The 24,762-nt window shown below is 37.2% G+C and overlaps 1 protein-coding gene across 9 annotated transcripts in view; it reads left to right on the plus strand.

The window, feature by feature from the left end:
• CEP350 (centrosomal protein 350) overlaps positions 1-24,762 on the plus strand; it is a 155,478-nt gene that overhangs the window by 12,983 nt on the left and 117,733 nt on the right. For 2 of the 9 annotated variants that reach the window (XM_084977816.1, XM_021063750.2), the window contains exons 2-8: positions 3,651-3,736; positions 5,017-5,063; positions 7,893-8,007; positions 9,411-9,570; positions 13,706-14,328; positions 20,039-20,152; positions 23,775-23,888. In XM_084977816.1, coding sequence (XP_084833942.1) covers positions 3,664-3,736; positions 5,017-5,063; positions 7,893-8,007; positions 9,411-9,570; positions 13,706-14,328; positions 20,039-20,152; positions 23,775-23,888 — 1,246 coding nt within the window. In that variant the 5' untranslated portion in view covers positions 3,651-3,663. Of the gene's footprint in view, positions 1-504; positions 3,737-5,016; positions 5,064-7,892; positions 8,008-9,410; positions 9,571-13,705; positions 14,329-20,038; positions 20,153-23,774; positions 23,889-24,762 lie in introns of all 9 variants that reach the window. The other 7 variants (XM_084977818.1, XM_084977821.1, XM_084977819.1 and 4 more) reach the window with 4 other exon arrangements.

Genomic DNA, 24,762 nt, shown 5'->3' on the forward strand with positions numbered 1-24,762 from the left:
ATATGCCGCGGGAGTGGCCCAAGAAATGGCAAAAAAAGACAAAAAGAAAAAGAAAATAGAAGAGGGAAAAATATAGAAGAAAATATATGAATGGATAAAACAGATATACTATTAATATTTGAAGAGAGTATGCCATATTTGTTTTTTAGAGAATGAATATAAATATTTTCCTAATTTTAAGCAAATTTGTTTAAATGAGACTATACTAGTGAATGAAAAGATTGGAGATGATAATAGAGGAAAAAGTATTAGGAACCCCGCCTCCCCCCCCCCCTTTTTTTTTTTTTTTTTTGTCTTTTTGCCGTTTCTTGGGCCGCTCCCGTGGCATATGGAGGTTCCCAGGCTAGGGGTCTAATCAGAGCTGTAGCCACAGGCCTATGCCAGAGGCACAGCAACGCAGGATCCGAGCCGTGTCTGCAGCCTACACCACAGCTCATGGCAACGCCGGATCGTTAACCCACTGAGCAAGGGCAGGGACCGAACCCGCGACCTCATGGTTCCTAGTCGGATTCGCTAACCACTGCGCCACGACGGGAACTCCCGCCTCCCCCTTTCAGCTCACTTTAACCTGGGATTTTAGGAGAAGGGATGGTATGGTATGGGTTTTAAGAGGAGAAGTATATTGTTTCCTGATTGAAGTAATTGAATATGATCTTGAACAGTGGGACTAGACTTCTCATTCCATTTATTTCATCCATGTTAGGATTCTGGCTTCTGACTGTCCATTGGATCTTGGAAGTTTTGTTACTGGATTTCAGTATAGGTTAGAATGAATTTAGGTCTTTTCAGGATGGGTACTCAAAACATCACCATACTTCCAGAATCAGAGAACTTGATTGCTAACAGACACAGAATTCTTAACAAGGCAGATGTGTTTGCCATACTGTAGCCTGATAGCACAGGTACCCCTCTAGTGATTCCCACAAAGGATCTGTTCAGCTGGAGCTATACTGTTCCCCTCTAATCCAAGAAACACTAGGATTTTTTGTGCAGTTTAAAGCCATGGGTCTAGTTAGTCTTTTGCCTAAGTAGCTGGGAGAAATGTCTTCCTTTTTTTCTGATGACCACATCTGCAGCATATGAAGTTTTTGGGCTAGGGATTGAATCTGAGCTGCAGCTGCTGTAACACCAGATCCTTGAACCCACTGCACCAAGCCGGGGAATTGAACCTGCACCTCCTCAGTGACCCAAGCCTCTGTGGTTGGATTCTTAACCCACTGCACCACAGCAGAAACTCCTGTCTTCTCTGAATGGTTTCTGCAGTTCAGTGAATCTAGATGACAGTGTTTTATTGTTCCAGTTTAACTGCTCATTGCCTTGTTCATGTCCAGAGAGTGAATAAATGAACCCAAATACAGTTTATACATAGTTCTTTTTTTTTTTCTTTCTTTTTTTTTAGGGCCACACCCTGACTTGTACTCTGAAAACCGTAAGACATCAATGAAAGAAATTAAAGACACAAATAAATGGAAAGATATATACCATGTTCATGGATTGGAAGAAATAGTATTATTTTAAAAAGTCCATGCTACTCAAAATAATCTACAGATTCAGTGCAGTCCCTGTCAGAATGCCCATGGTATTTTTTTTACACAACTAGAGCAAATAATCCTACAATTTGTATGGAACCGGAAAGATAACAGTTTTGAAAGATTAGATTCCCTTCTTTCTATGAAGAGATTTTTTTCATTGTATTTATTCCTCAGTGACTCTTTTTTTCTATTATTATAGAAAATGGTCATATTTTACATATATTCTTATGTGAAGAATGGATGAAAATACATTCTATTAATAACACTCATTGGGCCTGGAATAACCAGGGATTTTGAAAGGTGTATTATTGAAAAATTGAGGTGCTTCATGAGACTAGACGTATTATAGAACTGAATTGAAATTATAGGTATAAACCTAAACCAGGATATAATTTTTTTTTATTACTCATGAATTTATCAAATCTGTAGTTGTATAATGATCATAACAATCCACTTTCACAGGATTTCCATCCCACAGCCCAAGCACATCCCCCCACCCACCAGGATATAATTATTTCATGTTATCTGAAAATACTTTGAAATATAATATACATTGAAAAAGTATATAAGTTTACAGTTTGATAAAGTGTTGTAAACTGAGCATACCCACACAATCACCCAAATCAATAGACAATACTATTAGTACTTCAGAAGCCCTTCCTTGCTTCAGTTCTAATCACGCCCCAAAAAAACCCACATGTGTAATGACCGTCCTTACTTCTAAAACAATGGACTGCTTTTGCCTGTTTGATACTTAAAAAATGGAATTATGGGAAATCCTATTGTGGCGCAGTGGAAATGAATCCACCTAGGAACCATGAGGTTGTGGGTTCGATCCCTGCCATTGCTCAGTGGGTTAAGCTGTATTGTAGGTCGCAGACATGGCTTGGATCTGATGTTTCTGTGGTGTGGCGTAGGCTAGCAGCTGTAGCTCCAATTCGTCCTCTAGCCTGGAAACCTCCATATGCTGCAGATGATGTTTCTCTTTGAGTCATGATATAATTTCTCTCTCTCACTCTCTTTTTTTTTTTTGAAACAGAGAAAAGTTTATTGTAGGGCCAGGCAAAGAGCATCTGTGGCTCATGCTTAAAAGACCCAAACTCTAGTTTTTTTCTTTTTTTAAATTTTTAAAAAATTGTAAGGTACACATAACATAAAGTTGACCTTTTATCTTTTTTTCTGTGTACAGTTTAGTAGTATTAAGTACAGTAATATTGTTGTTCATTCATCATAACCACCCATCTCTAGAACTCTTTCATCTTGCAAAACCGAAATTCTGTAGTCATTAAACAATGACTCTATTTTCCTTTTCTCCAAGCCCCCGTTACTTTCTGTCCTCATGATTTTGACTGCTCTAGGTACCTCATATAGTATTTGTCCTTGTAACTAGCTTATTTCACTTAGCATAATGTTCTCAAGGTTCATTTATTATAGTGTATGTGAAAATTTCCCTCCTCTTTAAGGCCGAATGTATACAGCACATTTGACTTTTCTTTTCTTTTGTTGATGGACACTTTGGTCGCTTCTGCCTTTTTTTTTTTTTTTTGGTTGGCATGTGAAAGTTTGCAGGCTAGAAATCAAACCCATACCACAGCTGTAACCAGAGCTACAGCAGTGACAATGCCAGATCTTTAACCTGCTGAGCTGCAAGGGAACTCTTCATCTTTTGATTATTTGGACAGTGCTGTGAACATGAATATATATCCAAATCTTTTTAAGACTCTGCTTTCAATTCTTTGGTTCTGGACCGTATTATAATTTTATTTTTAATTTTTTGAGGAACTGCCCTTCTCTTTTCCATAGCAGCTGTACCATTTTCCATTCCCACAAACAGTGTCCAAGAGTTCCAATTTCTCCATATTTTAGTCAACACCTTTTTTGAGGGGGTTGTTTTTTTTGGTAGTAGCCATCCTAGTTTGTGTGAGGTACATGATATAATTTTTAATGGTTTAGTTTTTTAAGCAAAAATAAAGTTATTAGATTATCAGGAACTCTTGAGAGGTTATAAAGCTAACTTTTAGAGATGACAAAATTCTGGCTTTCACAAAAGGCAAGATAAGTTTTTTTCACTAATATTTTAATATTGATTTTGAGTAAATGATGATGATGTGGTTGCAGGTAAATTGGCAGGATGAGGAGCAGCAAATCAAAAGAGGTGCCTTTACCAAATCCAAGGAACTCTCAAAGCACGGATACTCTTCAAGGTATGATTTGTTTTTTTAAAAAATGAACTTAATGCTTTATTTAGGCATATGCCTAAAAATCTGGGCTAATCAGTGCATGAAAATTATACATATGCTTTGATTTATAAGCAAGTGGATAAATAATCTTTAAAATTCAATTTTGTTTTAAATATTTAAAATACCTTGCCTTCTAAGGCTCTCAGTAGTAAACTGTTTTGTAAAGGAGACCGTCCTTTAAAAAAAAAAAATCACTTTGTGTAAAATTAGTCGTATATGGTAGCTTACAAATCCTGACTTAAAGTCAATAAATGGTATCATGTAGCTCCCAATGTAGTTACAGATCTATAGTACACAGATAACAAAAATAATAGTCTCATTGAACTCTTTTTTTCTTTTAATGACGTATTTGGGGTAACTATAATTTAGGGCATGGTATGTATACTTTTTAGGGCTGCACCATGGTGTATGGAAGTTCCCAGGCTAGGGGTTGAATTGGAGCTATAGCTGCTGGCCTTTGCCTCAGCCACAGCAATGGCCAGATCCGATCCGCGTCTGTCACCTACACCACAGCTCACAGCATCGCCGGATCCTTAACTCACTGAGCAAGGCCAGGGATTGAACCTGCATCCTCATGCACATTAGTTGGATTCATTTCTACTGTACTACAGCGGGAACTCCAGGGCATGATATTTTTTGAAGGACATTGACAAACTGAAGTACATCTCAAGCAAGATTATTGGGTTTGTGAGGGATTTGAAAATCATGTCACATGAGGAACATTTGGAAGAAACGAAAATATTTATCCTAGAGAAGGATGATTCAAGGTAAATATATGGGCTTATAGTCCTTGAAGGGCTATTATCTGATAGATTAAATAAATGTTACCTTTGTTTCTACTGTTATATCAAAGGTGGGGGTAGTTTTCTAATATTTTCATATTATAATATGAAATAGAGTATAATACAAGATTTTGTATTTGTTCAGCTCATTGGGATAAACTGAGGATATTGCTTATTGATGGAGATGTCTGATGGGCGTGTATGTGGGGATGTTAGTCCAGTTGTCCTAAGGACTAATGGGATCAGTGTCTAATACAACTCTAAACCATGTATTGGGAATCTTGCCTTTACTGGGTGGGAGAGAAATCATGTTTTGGTTCAATATAATAAAGTGCTTGCTGAGGAATAGTTCCGCCTAATAAGGTGGTTCTTAAACTTTTGAGTGCATTGGGACCTTATTAAAATGCAGATTCCAAGATACACTTCAGAGCTTCTAATTCAGTAAATATTAATGTTGCCCAGCAGATGTAACTACGACATGGGATGCACTTTCTCAGACCAAGGCTGCTGTAAGTAGTTACAGGTTCCATTTATTTCTTTCTGATTTAAAATTGATTTCCTGTTATGATTGAATAGATCCAAGATTAAAATTTTTTTCTACAGTGCTTTTTGATAAGAAAATAAAGTTAGAAATTTCAGTAAGAAGTTATTTACCAAATATGTCAAAATGAACATTAATGATAACTATTTTTTTTTGGTCTTTTTAGGGCCACATCCTCAGCATATGGACGTTCCCAGGCTAGGGATCAAATCAGAGCTGTAGCCACTGCCATATGCCACAGCCACAGCAGTGCCAGATCCGAGCCGCATCTGTGACCTATACCACAGCTCATGGCAACGCCAGATCCTTAACCCACCGAGCAAGGCCAGGGATTGAACCTTTGTCCTCATGGATACTAATCAAATCATTTCTGCTGAGCCACCACGAAACTCCAATGACAGCTATTAAATAGAGAAGCAGTAAATAAGTTATCATGAACATTAATACTATGGCACATAAAATCTTCAAATAATTTGTTATTCTTTAATAAATTTGCTCATTTGGTGTGTTGAGATGAAGTTTAAAACATAGCATGTATTTGAAAATGTGAGGCTGTATCTATATAGAAGGCTCAGGGTCAGAGAGGAAATGAAAGGAGCAGCTTTTCCCTGAGTGGACTGTGAGTTACCTCCTCTTTTTTGTGTCAGTGATAGTCTCTTTTCTCTTAGCACTGCTGAAGGGAAATGATTATGGGCAACTCTTCTCATTTGTGTTCTGTCCAATCATGTCTGGAGTTTAGGAATCCAGATTTGACAAGTGACGCATAGCTCCTTCAAAGAGAGGCACTTTGCTTTTTCATTTGCTCTCTAGGCAAATTACTTTTTTAGTATACATAAATTCAGGTAGAATACAAAAGAAAACAAATGTATGTATGCTATTTTCTGTCCCCTAAATCTTTTGAACTGGTTTGAAAGTCAGTCTGGAAAAGAAGTTTTGGTCGTAATGCAGAGTCAGATTTTGGCTCCATGAATAGAGCAATCAATATATATTTTTATCTCTTCTGTGTGAGCCCTTATACATCTACAATGTAGGAATAGGTTTTTTTTTTTTTATTTTTTTTGTCTTTTGTCTTTTTGTCTGTTGTTGTTGTTGCTATTTCTTGGGCCGCTCCCGCGGCATATGGAGGTTCCCAGGCTAGGGGTTGAATCGGAGCTGTAGCCACCAGCCTACGCCAGAGCCACAGCAACGCAGGATCCGAGCCGCGTCTGCAACCTACACCACAGCTCACGGCAATGCCGGATCATTAACCCACTGAGCAAGGGCAGGGACCGAACCCGCAACCTCATGGTTCCTAGTCGGATTCGTTAACCACTGCGCCACGACGGGAACTCCCAGGAATAGTTTTTATCTCCAGTTTAATTTAGAGCTATACTAATTTAAATTGTTAATAGTAGTTTTGCTTTTTTTAAAAAAACTATTGAGTTTTTAAAAAGCTTTTTTTGGGATGAAAATGGTTCATAATTTAAATGGTAGAAAAAGCCTGATACAGAACTACTAATATACAAACGATTATTCCAATTTTATGAGTATATTGCCATCTGCAAAATATCTGAAAGAAGATAAATCAGAATTTTACATGAAGTTTTTATCTCTATGTGGTGGAATTTTGATAATTTCATTTTTTTTTCTACTTTTTTGAAAAAAAAAAGTTTTTTCAAAGGATCTTTTTTTTTTTTTTTTGTCTTTTTTAGGGCCAAATCTGTGGCATGTGGAGGTTCCCAGGCCAGAGGTCCAATTGGAGCTGTTGCTGCTGGCCTATGCCAGAGCTATAGGGACGCCAGATCCGAGCCACATCTGCGACCTACATCACAGCTCATAGCAACGCTGGATCCTTAACCCACTGAGCGAGGCCAGGGATCAAACCCGCAACCTCATGGTTCCTAGATTCATTTCCGCTGCGCCAAGACAGGAACTCCTTTTTTCTGTTTTCTTTAAATTTTATACTGTAAATACGTAAGGGGAAAATGCTTTTTAAAATCACTTGTGGTTATATCAAAAGTTGACTTAAAATGTAAAGTGTATGGAAACCTGAATTCTATCTTGTGAATTTTGTCCTTAATGTGATACTTATTTAGTAGACATAAAACTATAAAAAGTTGTGGGCTATTTGGATAGTCCTAAATTTTAGTATAACTGGATCATTCTTTGCTCACTTTTGCATGTAAAATGCACAAAATATATAGGAATCACAAAGTATGTAGTGTAATGCTATGTAACACAATGCCAAAACTTACTGCTTAAAAAAAACTCAATAATTAAAAAAAAATAGGTCAACATAAACTCTTCGATATTTTTCAGACTTTTTTTTTTTTTTTTTTTCTTTTTAGGGCCATAGCTGTGGCATATAGAAGTTCCCAGGCTAGGGGTTGAATTGGAGCTGTAGCTACTGGCCTACACCACAGCCACTGCAACACCAGATCCGAGCCGCATCTGTAACCTACATTACAGCTTGTGGCAATGCCAGATCCTTAACCTACTGAGCAAAGTTAATGATCAAGCCTGCATCTTCATGAATACTAGTCAGGTTCTTAATCTGCTGAGCCACAATGGGAACTCCTTCAGACTCTTCAATTTTCTTATCTAAATTTGGGCAGCATTGGGCCAGTTAGTATAGCTTAAGTAGTAAATAATGGAAAAACTATTTTTTAAAAATAAAGCATTCCTGAGTTTTTTTTTCTGTTGGAAAGAGAAAAAATAGTTGGTATTGGAAAAAATAGTTTTAAATAACTAATTAAATTGATGGTAGCTGGTTTATTTACAGAATTAACATTTTGTTTTGATGGTGTTTAAACTTTAGCTGAGACACATTGAAAACAAATTAGAAGTAGCCCCTACGAGTACAGCTGTGTTTGATTCTGTCATGGATACCAAGAAACCTTCTGCAAGTGCTACCAGAAAAATAAGTAGAAAAGGTATGTATGAGGTTGATTCCAAATATATAAATATATTAAATATGAATTTTTATATTTTGTTTCAATTTAATTTCTTCTTTAAGTCCCATGTATTTCCTTGCTCTTTAGTCACAGACTGTATACCTCATCAGTATTTTACTTTTTTCCCTTTGGTACTGACTAGTTGTGAAGCAGCCTTGTATTCAGTGGCTATAGGTGATGTTTCCACCATCTTTTCATCAGGGACTTTAGCATCACTGGATCATCTTTGACAGAGAGTTTTCATTTGTTTTTAGTGTGAATTTGATTTTGAGTCTTTAAGGTTGTGTATGTCTTTTTTTTTTTTTTTTCTTAATTCACAGGTATATCCCTTGAAATTTAGTTGTTTTAAGATTTATATTTTTTTGTTGGGGTTTAAAATCAGAATTGGAATATCTGTTTTGCAGATACTCTTATAAATTGACACAGTGTAAATATTTTCTTTGGTTACCTTTCATGGATTTAATTCTGTGGTTGCTTAATTGGTGAGCTAAAACCTGCAGGTTGGTGCTTTCTACTGAAACTCATTTAAAAAAAAATCTGTGAGACTGTTGGATTTTTAATTGGATACATTTTTTTGAGTGAGAGCCTTTGTTGGAAAGAAATTTTATTATTGATGTATGTATGTAAGTATATCTTTTTTAAGGCTGCACCTGCGGCATATGGAAGTTCTCAGGCTAGGGCTTGAATCAGAGCTACAGCTGACAGCCTTTGCCACAGCAACAGCAGTAGAGATCTGAGCCACATCTGCAACCTATGCTGCGGCTCACAGCAACGCTAGATCCTTAACTCACTGAGCGAGGACAGGGATCAAACCCACATCCTCATGGATACTAGTCTGGGGTTCATTACCACTGAGCCATGATGGAAGCTCCCAGAAAGGAATTTTATATATAGAAATTTATTTTGTGTTGTATGCTCAGAATACAGTCTTTCTGTACAGATTGAATTACTGTAATAAGTTAACCCGAATTTTTTCCACCTTGCATAATGTCCACCTAGAGGTTAGATACCTAAATCATTTTCTGGAGTTCCCGTCGTGGCGCAGTGGTTAACGAATCCGACTAGGAACCATGAGGTTGCGGGTTCGGTCCCTGCGCTTGCTCAGTGGGTTAATGATCCGGCGTTGCCGTGAGCTGTGGTGTAGGTTGCAGACGCGGCTCGGATCCTGCGTTGCTGTGGCTCTGGCGTAGGCTGGTGGCTCCAGCTCCGATTCGACCCCTAGCCTGGGAACCTCCATATGCCGCGGGAGCGGCCCAAGAAATAGCAAAAAAAAAAAAAAAAAAAGACAAAAAAAAAAAAAAATCATTTTCTTAAATACTAGTCAAATTCAGAGACAGTCGTATTTTATATAATATATTCTCATAGATTTCTTTTTTCTTCAGATGGTAGATACCTGGATGATTCTTGGATTAATGCTCCAACCTCCAAATCTTCTAAATCACGAAAAGAGAAATCTCGTAGTCCTCTCAGAGCTACCACCCTGGAGAGTAATGTAAAGAAAATTAATCGTGTGGAGTTTCGTGAACCTTTGGTTTCTTACAGGTTAGTGTTTTTTTTCCTCCAGTTATCATATAGGGTTAGCCTATAGTGTCTATGGTAAGATTATAGTTTTTCTCAGTTTTTCATAGCCCTTTGGATTTGGTATTACAACCTTTTTCATTTTCTAAAATGATAAAATCTTTTATATTATGAAATGCTGGCTTTTTGTTCTTTTACAAATTGAATATTTGTTGAGAAGTAATAATATTTGCTCCAGGCCACTGTCATTGTAATAAATATGTTTCCTACAGACGATTTTTTCAGTTTCTGAAATGTGAACTTTTTTCCCTTATAGCTCAGATTGGGTGCTCTACATAGTGAAATTTGTATTGCTGAATTTTCTTGTTCTTTTTTTTTTTTTTTGGTAGCATTAATCAGTTATATAAAATTCCTTTCTCCTTGAGAATGTGAGTTGGTTTGTTGTTTTATTTTGTTGCCAATGGCTCCTTTCAGCAGTTTGATCAGATTTCAAGATTGATATATGAATTTTAATAGTATGGACAGTGTAAAATGCTTTGCATTTTTGTTAGCTAATTTAGAATATTCAGCAGATAAAATTAGAGATTTTTGAATTTGAGGGACATTTTACTAATGGTGGAAATCTGTTTATGCAGTTAGAATAGCAAATAGTGTTAGGTAATGGACACTGGACCTTATAGTTCTTAGTTTCATTTATAAGCATTTTTAGTAGTTTAACGTGTCTATTAGTAAATCAAGGTGTTTAATGTAGTGATGCTTGGAAGTACTGGGTTTGTAGTCTTAAATTTGAGATAAAAAATTTGGGTGACGGAGGTAAATTATGAATTCATTTTTCAGTATGTTTAAGTTGATGCAATTTTGAAATGTCTACGTGAAAATAATTCAGTAGACATTTGGAAATTTAGGTAGGAATGTGAAAAGGTCAGGGCTGCAAATAAATTTGGGACTGGTCAGTAGTGTTGAAATGATAAAAATGGTGGAAAAGAAGTTCCCATTATGTCTCAGTGGTTAATGAATCCAACTAGGAACCATGAGGTTGCAGGTTCGGTCCCTGGCCTCCCTCAGTGGGTTGGGGATCCGGCATTGCTGTGAGCTTGTGGTATGGGTCGCAGATGCAGTTCAGATCCCGCGTTGCTGTGGCTGTGGTGTAGGCCGGCAGTTATAGCTCTGATTAGACCGCTAGCCTGGGAACCTCCATATGCTGTGAGTGCGGCCATAGAAAAGACGAAAGACAAGGAAAAAAAAAAAAAGTGAAAAATTGAGAAAAGGCCAGGGACTTACTTAATCTAAGTAAAATTTTATAGTTTAGACAAAGGAGAAGGGAAAAATTTGAAGAATAATAAGATGCCTAGAAACAATCAGCATCAAAATTGAAACTAAATTATTGACTGTATTCTGATATTCTTCCTGCAAAGAATACTCATGTTTAAAGTTGTATAAATTGTCTTTTTTTTTGACAGTGATTTTTATTTTTTCCATTATAGCTGATTTACAGTGTTCTTTCAATTTTCTGCTGCACAGCAAGGTGACCCAGTCACACATACATGTATATGTTCTTTTTTCTCACATTATCATGCTCTATCACAAGTGACCATAGTTCCCAGTGCTCTACAGCAGGATCCCATTGCTTATCCATTCCAAAGGCTATAGTTGGCATTTATTAACCCCAAATTATGTCTTTTAAGAAAAGGAAAGAGTACCGATAGGATAACTGAATAGAATGCTCTTCACCTGGCCACCTCTGATCGTCACTTAAAACTCATCTTTTATCACCTTCTGTATGAAACATTGCCAGATCTGTTTCTACTCCACTCCACTCCTCAGTTTATTTAACCCTTCCTCTGTGCTCCCATACTATTTATCTTGCTCTGTTAGAGCATTTTCATGTTGCATTGTATTTTGATTCCATATCTACCCATTATGTTAGTTTATATAAGGCCGTCTTATTCTCAAAGCATTATCTTAATTCTTGTCATTTACTAAGTATCCTAAAGAGTGAACACACTTATAAGTAGTAAATATTTCATGGGCGAATGAAAGATTTTGTGAAATTACGTTTTTGGGGGTCAGTTGTCCTTCCCATTTTAAGACTGAGGCATGATATGTAAAGTACCATTTTATGCTTTATTTTATTCTCTACATGTGCTAATTTTAGACCTTAATCATTTTAACAGTGAATTGTTGCAATCTGACCAATAGGGTGAATGTAGTTTTGATTCTAATAGAAGCTGCAGAGTGCACTTCTCAGGCCCTTGTGTAATAATCAGCTACTCAGAACAGGGTAAAATGTTTTTTGGGTCATAGACCCCAGTGACAATCTGATGGAAGCTGCAGACTGTCTCCTTAGAAAAATGCTCACACTTATGCACTCATGATAGATACAGTTACCATATTATGCTGTAGTAGAGTCATGACTTTAAGAATTTTTGTGATATTTAGAGTTTTAGGCCTATACACGAAACACCTCGATCAGTGCTATGCAGTGGAACCATTAATAATGCAACCCAGACACATGTGATTTCAGAATTTTTAGAAGTCACACATGCACGAAGATGCTTTACCCTCTTTATTTATTTTTTTGTTTGTTTTTGTTTTTTTGCTTTTTAGGGCTGTACCTATGGCATATGAAAGTTCCTAGGCTAGGGTTGAATTGGAGCTACAGCTTGCAGGCCTATGCCACAGCCACAGCAATGCGGAGTCCAAGCTGCATTTTCGACCTGTACCACAGCTCACAGCAACACTGAACTTAACTCACTGAATGAGGCCAGGGATTGTACCTGCATCCTCAAGGATACTAGTTGGGTTTGTAACTTGCTGAGCCACAATGGGAACTCCCTTTCTTTCGTTTTTGTTCTAAATCTTTTAAATCTGCTATGTAATTTACAGCACATTTCATTTTGGACTAGCCACATTCAGGTGCTCAATTGCCACAAGTGATAAATGTCTCTTTCAGATGTTGTAGGTCCAGATGGTTGTTATGTCTGCTTTTATAGTTTTGGTTGGATAGTTTTTCATGTACTCTTCATACTGCTGAGGCTTGTTTATATTAACCTCCCTTTTAATAAACTGCTTCTGTTCATAAAATATAACTTATTAGAATGATGTGTAAAATTAAAAATAGTTTGTGGAGGAAGACTTTTGCTAGTCTTTTTACGAATAGAGAATATGGACGTTGTGGTATGTGGTTTAGCTATGTCCGTTCTTTGCTTACTCCGGAGTTTCCCAATGTGCTTTATATAATTTGATGTTGTCAAAAAATTGTCTGTGGTTCAGAGAGGTTTATTAACCACACTTTTTTTTAGCTGCACCTGTGGCATGTGGAAGTTCTCAGGCTAGGGAGTGAACCTGCACCACAATAGCAACCCAGAACCACTGCAGTGACACCGAATCCTTAACTCACTGTGCCACAGGAGAACCCACTAACTACATTTGTTTGGAGGACAATATTTATTGTACTTCCACTTTGTTTCTAATCCAAGTCTGTTTGTTAATTTGGAACATTATTTAGAAGTAACACATATGAAAGGCCAGAATTTGAGAACTTTTTTCCCTAGTACTTAAGATTTCACGGAGAAGTAAAATGTAGATTTTGGTTAATGCGTCTCAAGTGACTATCCCAAGTCAGACTGTAATCTTAAATTCTGGGGTTCTTAAGGAAATTTCTCCATACATTTTTACATATTTTTTATTTTATAATATGCAGATTATGATATAGATTCTTACCACTATCTAAACTTGATACACAGGGGGCATTGAGATTTAATATTAGTGATGGTTATTTTGTTATTTTATTTTACTGTACTGTACTTTACTGTACTTTTATTTTATTTTATTTTCTTCTTTCTTTTTCTGCCGCCCTGCAGCATATGGAGTTCCTGGGCCAGGGATCAGATCCCGGCTGCAGTTGTGACCTGCACTACAGCTGTGGCAATGCTGGATCCTTTAACAGCTGTGCCAGGCTGGGTATAAAATCTGCATCCTGGCACTGCAGAGACACCACCAATCCCCTTGTGCCACGTGGGAACTCCTATTTGTTATTTTCAACCTACTGGAATTTCTATGTTTTGGGGGCCTATAATGTTATCTTAGAGTTCTCCATTCAGTTTATATGACTGGTTTTTGTACTCTTTATTCAAAGCTTATTATTTTTTAATAACAGGGAAGTCCATGGCACACCCTCCAGTATAAGTCCCAGCCGTTTAGAGTCAAAGCATGTATATTGTGTGGATGTTAATGAAGAGAAGCCTGAGAGTGGGAACCGGATGATAAGCAATCGAGAAGATCGGGATATACGTTATTGTGATTTTGAGAGTTCCCAGACATCTGTCATCAATGATACTGTTGTTAGGTTTTTAAATGATCAGCCAACAATTGATGCATTGCAAAATTCTGAATGTTTGATTAAGATGGCAGCTCCTATAAGAACTGATGAAGAAAAGCCTAACAGAGCAAAAGGAAATGAGAACAATTTGAAGACTTCTGGGAGTAACATGGGTCATGATGTTGATCCAAAAATGTTGCGGCTAACTGACTCTTCTCCGTCTTCTACTAGTACTTCTAATTCCCAAAGATTAGATACCTTAAGGCGGCGACAACATGATGCTAAACTAGAAAAACTCAAGGAGCGGATTAGGAAACAGTGGGAACATTCAGAAGAAACAAATGGCCAGGGCCAGAATCTCGGTCATATTGACCACCCAATAATGGTTGTTAATGTTGATAACTCAGTGACAGCAAAAATCAGAAAAGTGGCAACAGCACCACCTGCTCCAGCATATAAAGGTTTGTAATCAGTCTTTATATCTTTTTCTCTTCCTGCCTCCTTATCTCCCTTTCTTCCTAGAATGTATTTGAGTAGAAAGGATCATCTTTAGAAGAAAGTGTGATTAAGAAATCAGATGCTAAAAGATTAATTCAAGGTGCACGTTAAAAGTGCAGATTCCTGGATCGTATACTAAACCTAAACTAGAGTTTCTAGAGATGGAGTCCAGAGTTGGAATTTTAAGCCACTCCCTCAGGTGATTTCTTCTAGTTTGAGAATTTCTAATGAACATTTAATAAGTTGAACAAAAGAGAAAATAAAAATTAGTACAGAGAATTGAAAGGCTATTGTTCTTTTGCCATTATATTTGAATCATTATTAGGAATTCTCTCAAATGTAATATTAAAAGATAATTCAGTCAATGCCAGTTAATATTTGGTTACAGAATATTTTGGCACTGACATTTTGATCCTAGTGTTATTTTAATCTTTGAGTTTTGACATTAGGCTCTCTCCAAACAAATATTTAAATCAGATTTATACCAAGATTGATAGATTTCCATTGAAAACATGTTTGTAAATCAACTATACTTTAATAAAAAATTTTTATTTTTTATTTTTTAAAAATTTATTTGATAAATTTTTTTTTTTTAATATAAAGATGTTTTTCAGAGAGTATTTCTGTTGTCTGCCCAACTCAAGTTTTTATGTATGGTGGTTTTTATGCCTTTTTATGATCCTGAAGTTATCTTCACAGGGTCATCCATATAAAATTTTAGAGTTGATTCATTGGGAGTTCCCGTCATGGCACAGCGGAAACGAATCCGGCTAGGAACCATGAGGTTGCAGGTTCCATCCCTGGCCTTGCTCAGTGGGTTAAGGATCTGGCATTGCTGTGAGCTGTGGTGTAGATCGCAGATGTGGCTCGGATCTGGTGTTGCTGTGGCTCTGGTGTAGGCCAGCAGCTGTAGCTCTGATTAGACCCCTAACCTGGGAACCTCTGTATGCCGTGGTTACGGCCCTAAAATGACAAAAAAAAAAAAAAAAAAAAAAAGTCGATTCGTTGATGATGTTACTGTATGTTATACTTTTGTCTTAAACTTTTGCCATTTGGCTTTCTTTTGTGGATTTTTTTTTTCACGTTCAGTTTCTCTAGATAAATGTGTGAAGATCAGAGTATAGCCAAGATTTGTTCCTTCTGTTAATTTTAACAGAACAGATTTTACTGTGTACAGTTTGAGCAATTGCCAGTGTTTTGTGTTGCTTATTATGTTTTGGTAGTGATATTCATTGTGCATTAGATAAAAGGTAGATTGTTAGCATTTTATTAAAAATAATTTGTGATAAAATTGTGGACAAGTCCCTTAATAAAATTCTTTCATATGCTTTTAGTAATACGTGTGCCATGTGGAAATTGTCCACACTGGTGACAGAGAAAATTGCAAATGGTGGGGTCAAAATGTTCTTTTTGATTCTCAGATAGTGATTATCCAAAACTTGGGCTGTACTAATGTTAGACCCATTAAATGAAGATTGAACATTTAATTAAGGTTTGTTCATTCTAGAAGTCAAAGTTCTGAAATTCTGAAAGTTATTCCACTAAGGCAAAGTTAAGGTGGTCAATTTGCATCTTTATTTTATTTAATAATTTACTGGGAGTTCCCATTGTGGCGCAGAGGAAAGGAATCCGACTAGGAGCATGAGGTTGCGGGTTCGATCACTGGCCTTGCTCAGTGGGTTAAGTATCTGGTATTGCCGTGAGCTGTGGTGTAGTTGGCAGATGCGGCTTGGATCTGGCATTGCTGTGGCTCTGGCACAGGCCTGAAGCTACAGCTCCAATTAGACCCCTAGCTTGGGAACCTCTATGTGCTGCGGGTGAGGCCCTCAAAAGACAAAAGACAAAACCAAATATATTTAATAATTTACAAAAATCCAAAAAATTAAAAAACAGAACAACCTTAAACAACCAGAATGAAAATGTTAAGTATAATTTTCTTTGAGTTGGCAACTGGATTTTGTATATTCCTTTAACTGACTAACTTTTAACACATTAGTTTTTATATTAAAATATGAATATAACTTTTGGGAGGCTAACTCATGAAATGTAGTATACATTTCAGAAATCATAACAAAATGTGGTTTACAGTATCTTGAGAAATGGATTTTTTTTCCAACAATGAACAACAGTTTTTCTGCCAGTTTTGTCAGTGTAAATTAAATGCATCTTAATAATACTGTATTCTAAAGTGCCTTTTTTTTTTTTTTTTTAAACTGTTGTACCAGTGGCATGTGCAAGTTCTCGGGCTAGGGTTGAATTGGAGCCACAGTTGGAGCCTATGCCACAGCCACAGCAACACCAAATCCGAGCCACATCTTTGACATACACTGCAGCTCACAGCAGTGCCTGATCCTTAACCCACTGAGTGAGGCCATGGATCATATCACATCCTCATGGACACTGTGTCGGGTTCTTTACCCACTGAACCACAGCGGGAACTCCTAAAGTGATTTAATTTCATTTGTTCAAATACATAATAAATTCACTCGGTTCACAGTTCAGAAGATGAAAAGAATGTACCTTGAAAAGCTTTATGACTCTTGTCATAAAGACTCAGCCACCTCCAACCTTTCTGGAGGTTACTTGTGTTAACAATTTCTGTATCATTCCAGAGACAATTTTCTTACACACAAGTAAGAGGGTGTGTGTGTGTGTGTGTGTGTGTGTGTGTGTGTGTGTGTGTGTGCGCGCGCGCGCGCGCGCGCGCCCCCGCGCTTCTTCTTTTTTTTTTTTTTCCCGTAGTTAGCATATGAAACCCATTCTAAACTTTGGTTTTTCTTCTTTTTGTGTATCTGTTTAAAATTTGAAGTAATGAACACAATGGTGTTTTTGTGATTCTTTCATGTCTTATACCTAGTTGTTTGCATATCTTTTACTTTCTGGCGTGAATGCCAAAATTGCTTAAGAGCCAGTATTGGTCATCTGTATTTTATTTCAGAGGTTGGTTTTGTTTCAGAGGTTACAGTATCTTGAACACAAGTAAATGCACAGTGTATTTTTTTTTTTTTTTGTCTTTTTGCTATTTCTTTGGGCCGCTCCCCAGCATATGGAGGTTCCCAGGCTAGGGGTGCAATCGGAGCTGTAGCCACAGGCCTACGCCAGAGCCACAGCAACGCGGGATCCGAGCCGTGTCTGCAACCTACACCACAGCTCACGGCAACGCCGGATCGTTAACCCACTGAGCAGGGGCAGGGATCGAACCCGCAACCTCTTGGTTCCTAGTCGGATTTGTTAACCACTGTGCCACGACGGGAACTCCCTTTTTTTTTTTTTTTTTTGTCTTTTTGGCAGTGTATTTTTAAATTCTATTCAGTAAGTTCAACTAGAAGGAAAAAATGTAGACAAAGAGTGGAGATAAAGATTGGGAGCAGAAAAAGAAAGCGATATAGGTATTGAAAGCTTCTAAAGTTAACTTATAAGTAAAAATGCAAATATAAAGAAAGGCTCACCCTCACCATATTGTATGGAATTGCCATACTCTTTTGTTACAAACTGTAGTTTGTAGTAGATTGGATACTATGTTTATATAAAGTTTCTTCTTATGTAGGTATAGCCATAGTTGTGTGTCCAGTGCCACAAATATCAGGCTCCTGCTGTTGTTCCTAAGAGCTGAATAGATTATTTTCTATTGGGCACGTAATTAATTTACTGATACATTTAATCTAACACTTCTTAAATGCTCTTATCAATTTTTGACTCCATTCTTTACATTGACTTAATTTTACAAAATATTTAATGGCAATTCTTTGGTAAGTTGAGCTCATTTGAAAATGTAGATCTTTTTACTACTCTGGTTATTATCTATATTCATTATTTTATCATTTTGCAAAATAGATTCCAAGTTCATTATATTTTCTTAAAGAGTAGTGATAAATTTGAAGTAGGAAATTAGAATGGTAATTTCTAAGAAATAGCACATGAGTAATGTTTGTGGAGAATTTGAACAAGTGTGTTTTACAGACCTGTTTTCCACACTTTGGCTGCATTTTGCCTATTGAGGCAGAAGCCATGTCCATTTGTTAAGCTATAGGCAAAATCAGACAGATGGCAGCAATTAGTGCCTGTCTTCAAAGAAAAGAATGAGTAGTGTTGTCTCTCTCTTAGTCTTGAGAAGGGTAGCTTGTATCTCTGATATCTATAATTTATGATTGACATTCTTTTATCATTTAATTTAGTGCTTCTCCATTTGTGGTCTTTTTGAACAAATGTGTATTGCTTTATCTCACTGAAGCTTACTTTTTCCAAACAGTATTTGTTAACAGTCTATGTGGTAGTTAGTTATTCATTCCTCTTGTAAACAGCTTATAAAGCTGTTCAGCATCATTGGTTATTAGGGAAACACAAATCAAAACCACAGTGAGATACCGTTGCGCACATGCTAGGATGGCTATAATAAAAAAAGACAGACAGTAACAAGTGTTGATGGGGCTATAGAGAAATTGAATTCTCATACATTGCTGGGTGAGAATGTAAAATGGTGCAGTCCTTTAGAAAACAGTTTGGCAGTTCCTCATAAAGTTAAACATGGAGTTACCATATGACCCAGAGGTTCCACTGCTAGGTGTAATACCCAAAGGAATTGGAAACATATATCCACACACACACTTGTGCATGAAATTTTTTTTAATTTTTTTTTTTGTCTTTTGAGGGCCACACCCATGGCAATGGAGGTTCCCAGGCTAGGGGTCTAATCGAAGCTGTAGCTGCCAGCCTACACCACAGCAACGCCAGATCTGAGCCGCATCTGCGACCTACACCACAGCTCATGGCAACACCGGATCCTTAACGCATTGAGCAAGGCCAGGGATGGAACCCACAACCTCATGGTTCCTAGTGGGATTCGTTAACCACTGAGCCACGATGGGAACTCCAAGCAACATTATTCTTAATAGCCCCAAAGTAGAAGCAACCCAGGTATTCATCAGCTGATGAACGGATAAACAGATAGTGGTATATCCATACAATGGGATATCATTCAACAGTAAAAAGAAAGTTAGATATGTATTATGAGATGGATGAACTTTGAAAACAAATTGCTGAGTGAAAGAACTAGACACAGAAGGCTGCATATTGTGTGAATATGTTGAAATGAAATGTCCAGAATAGGAAAAATCCATAAAGATGGAAAATAGATTAGTAGTTGCCAGGGAATAGAAGGAGTGGTGTAGGGAGTGACTGCTGATGGTATAGGGTTTCTTTGCAGGGTGATGAAATGCTTTGAATTTAGATAGTGGTGATAGTTGTATAACTTTTTTTTTTTTTTTTTTTTTTTTTTTTTTTGTCTTTTTGCCTTTTCTATGGCTGCTCCTGTGACATATGGAGGTTCCCAGGCTAGGGGTCTAATCGGAGCCATAGCCGCCGGCCTACACCAGAGCCACAGCAACACGGGATCTGAGCTTTGTCTGCAACCTGCATCACAGCTCATGGCAACGCCAGATCCTTAACCCACTGAGCAAGGCCAGGGATGGAACCCACAACCTCATGGTTCCTAGTCAGATTCCTTAACCACTGAGCCACGATGGGAACTCCCCACTTGTATAACTTTTGAATGTACTAAAAACTGGAGTTGTATACTTTGATTTTTAGAGTATATTAATTACATTTCATTTTAAGAGTATAACAAAACTTTTAATGCACCTTTGGTAAGAATGTTCTGTATTGGTTATACATTAGGCTTTAATCCTTCTGAGACCAAGATTCGAACACCTGATGGGAAAGTGTGGCAGGAGGCTGAGTTTCAAAACATGAGTAGAGAACTGTATCGTGACTTAGCACTTCACTTTGCAGGTGAGAGTAAGAGCTTTTTTAGATTTTGAGTGTTTTATCATGCATACTATGTGATTTATAGTACTTAAACATAAGATTGTCACCAAACTAAAGATATTCTCCTTTCCAAACTGCATGGTATACTAAAGTAGTGGTAGTGCCAGTCATATGGCCCTCTTAGCCTCTAGGCTCTGCTCCAAGGTCAAAATTAGCATACATAGCTGATGAGACAGAAACTGGGCTATTTTTAAACTGAGGGACTTTCTGAGTTGGGCTGGTCTGATTGGGAGGTAACATAGCAGAGTCTAGTTGAAATTTACTTCTACTAGACCTCTGAGATCTTTGAAATGTCAGTAATTTGGCAGGCAGCAGATGAGAAGATACATGAGGACGATTTGGAGAAAGAAAAGTAAACATTATTGGAAGAGATTAATGCTAGAGAATTGAAAATAAGAGAAACTTATGAAAGACTGGAAGAGGGAAACTAAAAGGTCACACTCATAATGTTATTACTTATTGAACACCTCATGTGATTTTGGGCAAGATGCTGCTGGTACTTAATCTTCTGAATTTTTTTACAGTTGAGGAAATGTAGGCTCAAAGAGTAATTTTCCATAGTTAAATAGAGCAGTTAAGATTTGAAGCCAAGCAGTTCCTGTCATGGCTCATCGGTAACAAACCTGACTAGTATCCATGAGTTTGATCCCTGGTTCTGCTCAGTGGGTTAAGGATCCGGTGTTGAGTGGCTGTGTAATAGGCCAGCAGCTGAAGCTGCCATTTGACCCCTAGCCTGGGAACTTCCATATGCCCAGGTGCAGCCCTAGAAAGCAAAAAGCTGTTGGGATTGTAGTCCCCTGGTGGCTCAGTGTGTTAAGGATCTGGTGTTGTCACTGCTGTGGCTAAGGTTCCATCCCTGGCCGTGGAACCTCCACATGCTGCATGTGCAGCCAAAAAAAAAAAAAAAAGAACCAAGATTCAAAACCAACTCTGTCTGACTCTAAAACCTTAGGTTTTTCTGGTAATAAATATTGACATTAAGTGTCCAGTCCAGTTTTCCTGCTGTTACTGTTGGAACATTGTCTTGAGAAATTTTTTTTTCTCATGTGAAAAGGAAGTATAATGTGATAGGAGCAAAGAGTTTGGAATCAGCTTACAGGGGTTCAAATTCTGGCTCTGCCACTTACCAGCTGTTTATGCTGCCTATGTTACATAACCTCTCCTGCTTGGTTTTCTCATCTGAAAAATAGGAATAATAACAGTATACCTCATAGAACAGTATCATTATAGACTAGGTGAATGATGTATGTCAGAACTCTTAAATAGGTCTGCCTGTTAGTCTGTCTTCCCTTTTGTTATGGTGGCTAACATATGCTCTGCCTATGCTCTTATCTTAAACAAACCCATCTACTGTGTTTTAGATTTCATTTGCTCTTGTGTATTTAAGGCCATTATTTTTTACTTTTATTTGTATTATTATTTTTTGCTTTTTAGGGCCACACCCATGGCATATGAAGGTTCCCAGGCCAGGGGTTGAATCGAAGCTGCAACTGTCAGCCTACACCAGAGCCACAGCAACGCAGGATTCCAGCCGTGTCTGCGACCTACACTGCAGCTCACAGCAATGCCAGATCCTTAACCCACTGTTGGAGGCCAGGGATCGAACTTACATCCTCAAGGTTACTAGTTGGATTCGTTACCACTGAACCATGACGGGAACTCTAAAGGCCCTTGCTTTAGCCCTGTTTTCTTTCTTTTGCATCTTCAAGTTTTCCCTCTCTAAGAGGTTATGCCCATCAGTATACTGTTTGATAACATGCTGTTATCTTAGCCATCATAAAAGAACCTCTCTTTTGGCCTTACTCTTTGCAGCTACTGCCTTGTTTCTCTCCTTTTACGTAACAGCACAACTTCAAAAAGTTACCTTACCTTTATTGTCTCTAATTTTTCTCCATTTTACTTTTAAACCCTTTCTGTTAGATTTTTGCTTCTACTTCTCTCTGTGGACTGCTGTTATCAAGATCATCAGTGACTTCTGCATTGCTAAATCCAGTGTTTAATTCTTATTTGTCATCCTGCTAGATCTCTCAGCAGCATTGGCCATGATTGATCACTTCCTTGAAATTCTTCACTTGACGTCTGTCTAGGATACCATAAATGTTTAGTTTTCCTCTTAAGTCTAGCTGCTCCTTTTTAGTCCTATTCCCCCCCCCCCCCCGCCCCCAATCACCTCTGATCTCTAAACATTGGCATGCCCTGCTCTCGGTACTCAGATCTGTTTTTCTCTTTTTAAAATTTTTTTCTTTTTTCTCTCCCACCCCTTTCATTTTCATTTTTTTTTGTTTGTTTTTTAATTTTTTATTTATCTCTGTACAAACTAGGCAGATTCATCCATCATAGTTTGAGGATTTTGCTGTTTCTAATGATTCTCTGTTGTTCAGGACTGTGTGCTCTGCTGCTGTGATTCCCAGATTTATGTCTCTGGCCAGATTCCTCTAAACTCTAATTCATATCCAGCTGCTAACTATGCACCTTCCCTTGAATGTATGATAGATTTCTTCAGCTTAATATATCCAAAATGGAGCTAGCTATCTAACTAAATGGGGTCAAGATATACCCCTTAAACTTACTCCCCTGGTAGTCTATCTTAGTTAATTCTATCCTTCTGATTGTTCGGCTCTCAAATCTTGAGTCATCCTTGACCCCTCTATTTCCCTCATAACATATCTAATATTGTTTGAAATACATCTAAAGCTTAACCACTTGTCCCTACCACCTAAATCCAAGCCATCCACTGTCAGTCACTCCTTTCCTCAGTCTTAGAAAAACTTCTCATCTTACTCCTGAGTAAAACCTGAAGTTCTTACAGTGATTTATAAAGCCCTGCATGATCTGGCTCTCAGTTATATCTCTTGGTTTTTACTGTTCTTCTCTTTGTTCACTTCTTTCACAATGACCTTGCTATTTCTTAGGCACTAGGTGTACTCCTGCCTTAGGGCCTTTGGCTCACACTTACTTCTTTTTTCAGAATGCAGAGCTCTGCATGTAATTTAAAGTACATTTATTCAGATCTGTTAATTGAGATTAATTTTTAAATTTATGTGTCTAGTCAGTATATTTCTCCATGTTGAAATGTAAAAATTAGTAGTAATTTATAAATGAAATTATCCTGACATTTTTCACTAGCATAATCATAAAAGGGCCCAATTTAGGAGTACTGAGTATTTTGCAAAGTTTTATTCTAGAAGTTCATAAATATCTCAGTTAAGTAGCATTTTTTAATGAAATAGTAATCTGTGAAAGTGCTTACTCTGAGATTTTAAAAATGCTATGATCCTGGCTTGGAAAGCATTGCTGTTGTAATTTCTTCTAGTTTGTGAAAATGAAGTGAATTTTCTCAAGGGTTTCCTGGGAAAAAAGAACAAAAAACAAAAACAAAACAAAGAATCGGAGTAATGGTGATCTTTAGACCTTTCTATAAGAGGACTTGTTATTGTAGCTTTTCAGTCATAGAAATAGCATCAGTGAAGTTTTCTCTCTCCCTGTCTGAACCATATACTTTATACACATTTTTCATATTAAGGGGAGAATGAATGGATAGGTAACAGTTGTTGTAATATTTGCTATAAATGTTTCTGTTTTTCAGATGATGGCTCTATGAAAGAGAAACCTGCTGATAAAACTAAAGAGAAGAAAGCGGTCAAGCCAGTACGAAAAGTCCAAAAGGTAGCACAGTTGTCAAGTCCAGAATGCAAAACAGGTTAGTTTTCTCAATATTAGGCCCATCCTCAAGTTACACATTAGTGAAATAGCATCTACATGGAAATAAATGTTCTCATTATAGACACATACAAAATTCAGTATATTTCATGTATCTTTATTTTGTATATGTGTGCTTTATTGAGGTATAATTGACAGAGTAGTTGGTACATATTTAGAATGTATAGCTTGATATGTTTTCATATATGTATATACTCATGAAACCACATGTTCACCATGATGCTGAACAATGCCCCCCATTTTTTTCTGTCATTATTTTTAATAAAATTAACCAAATTAAAGGTAATGATTTTTATGTAGTGAACTTTTATATACAAAGGGATGGCTTAGGACTGTAGCTAAGTTCCTTCACTTATTTTCAAAAGAGTATAAATGTTACATAAGAGAAGTATGACAGTCCATGTCAGTAGTGGTCAGGCTGAATTCTGAATAAATCAAGATGGGAAAAAAGGGAATTCCCTAGTTCTGTAGTGATTAACATTTCAGGCTTGATACAGATTGCTTGAATTTATAACCTGGCTCTCTTATGTCTAGCTTTGTTCCTTTGGTAAACGAGTTGTCTTGGTTTTCCTATGTAAATGGGAAGGCAGTATTTTTCTCGCAAGTTGTTGTGAGAATTAAAATAGTACCAAAAGCACTCAATGTAGTATTTGGCACATGTTCATCACTCACTTGTTGGGTATAATTCCACTACAACTAATGATTATTATTCCTAGCTATACTGCACAATGGCTATTTAGTATGTCATATTTAAGTCAATGAATAATTTGGTCCGAGAGAGAATGGAGAAAGTTGGGAACTTGTCACTTTCAGTTTGGAGACATTCATACATTCATTCACTATGCAAACTTTTT

This window comes from Sus scrofa, chromosome 9, assembly GCF_054392235.1.
Source record: "Sus scrofa isolate SSC_HxYL_T2T_F1_AM1 chromosome 9, Sscrofa_HxYL_maternal_Yorkshire_Landrace_v2.0, whole genome shotgun sequence".
In the NCBI taxonomy this organism is placed as follows: Eukaryota; Metazoa; Chordata; class Mammalia; order Artiodactyla; family Suidae; genus Sus; species Sus scrofa.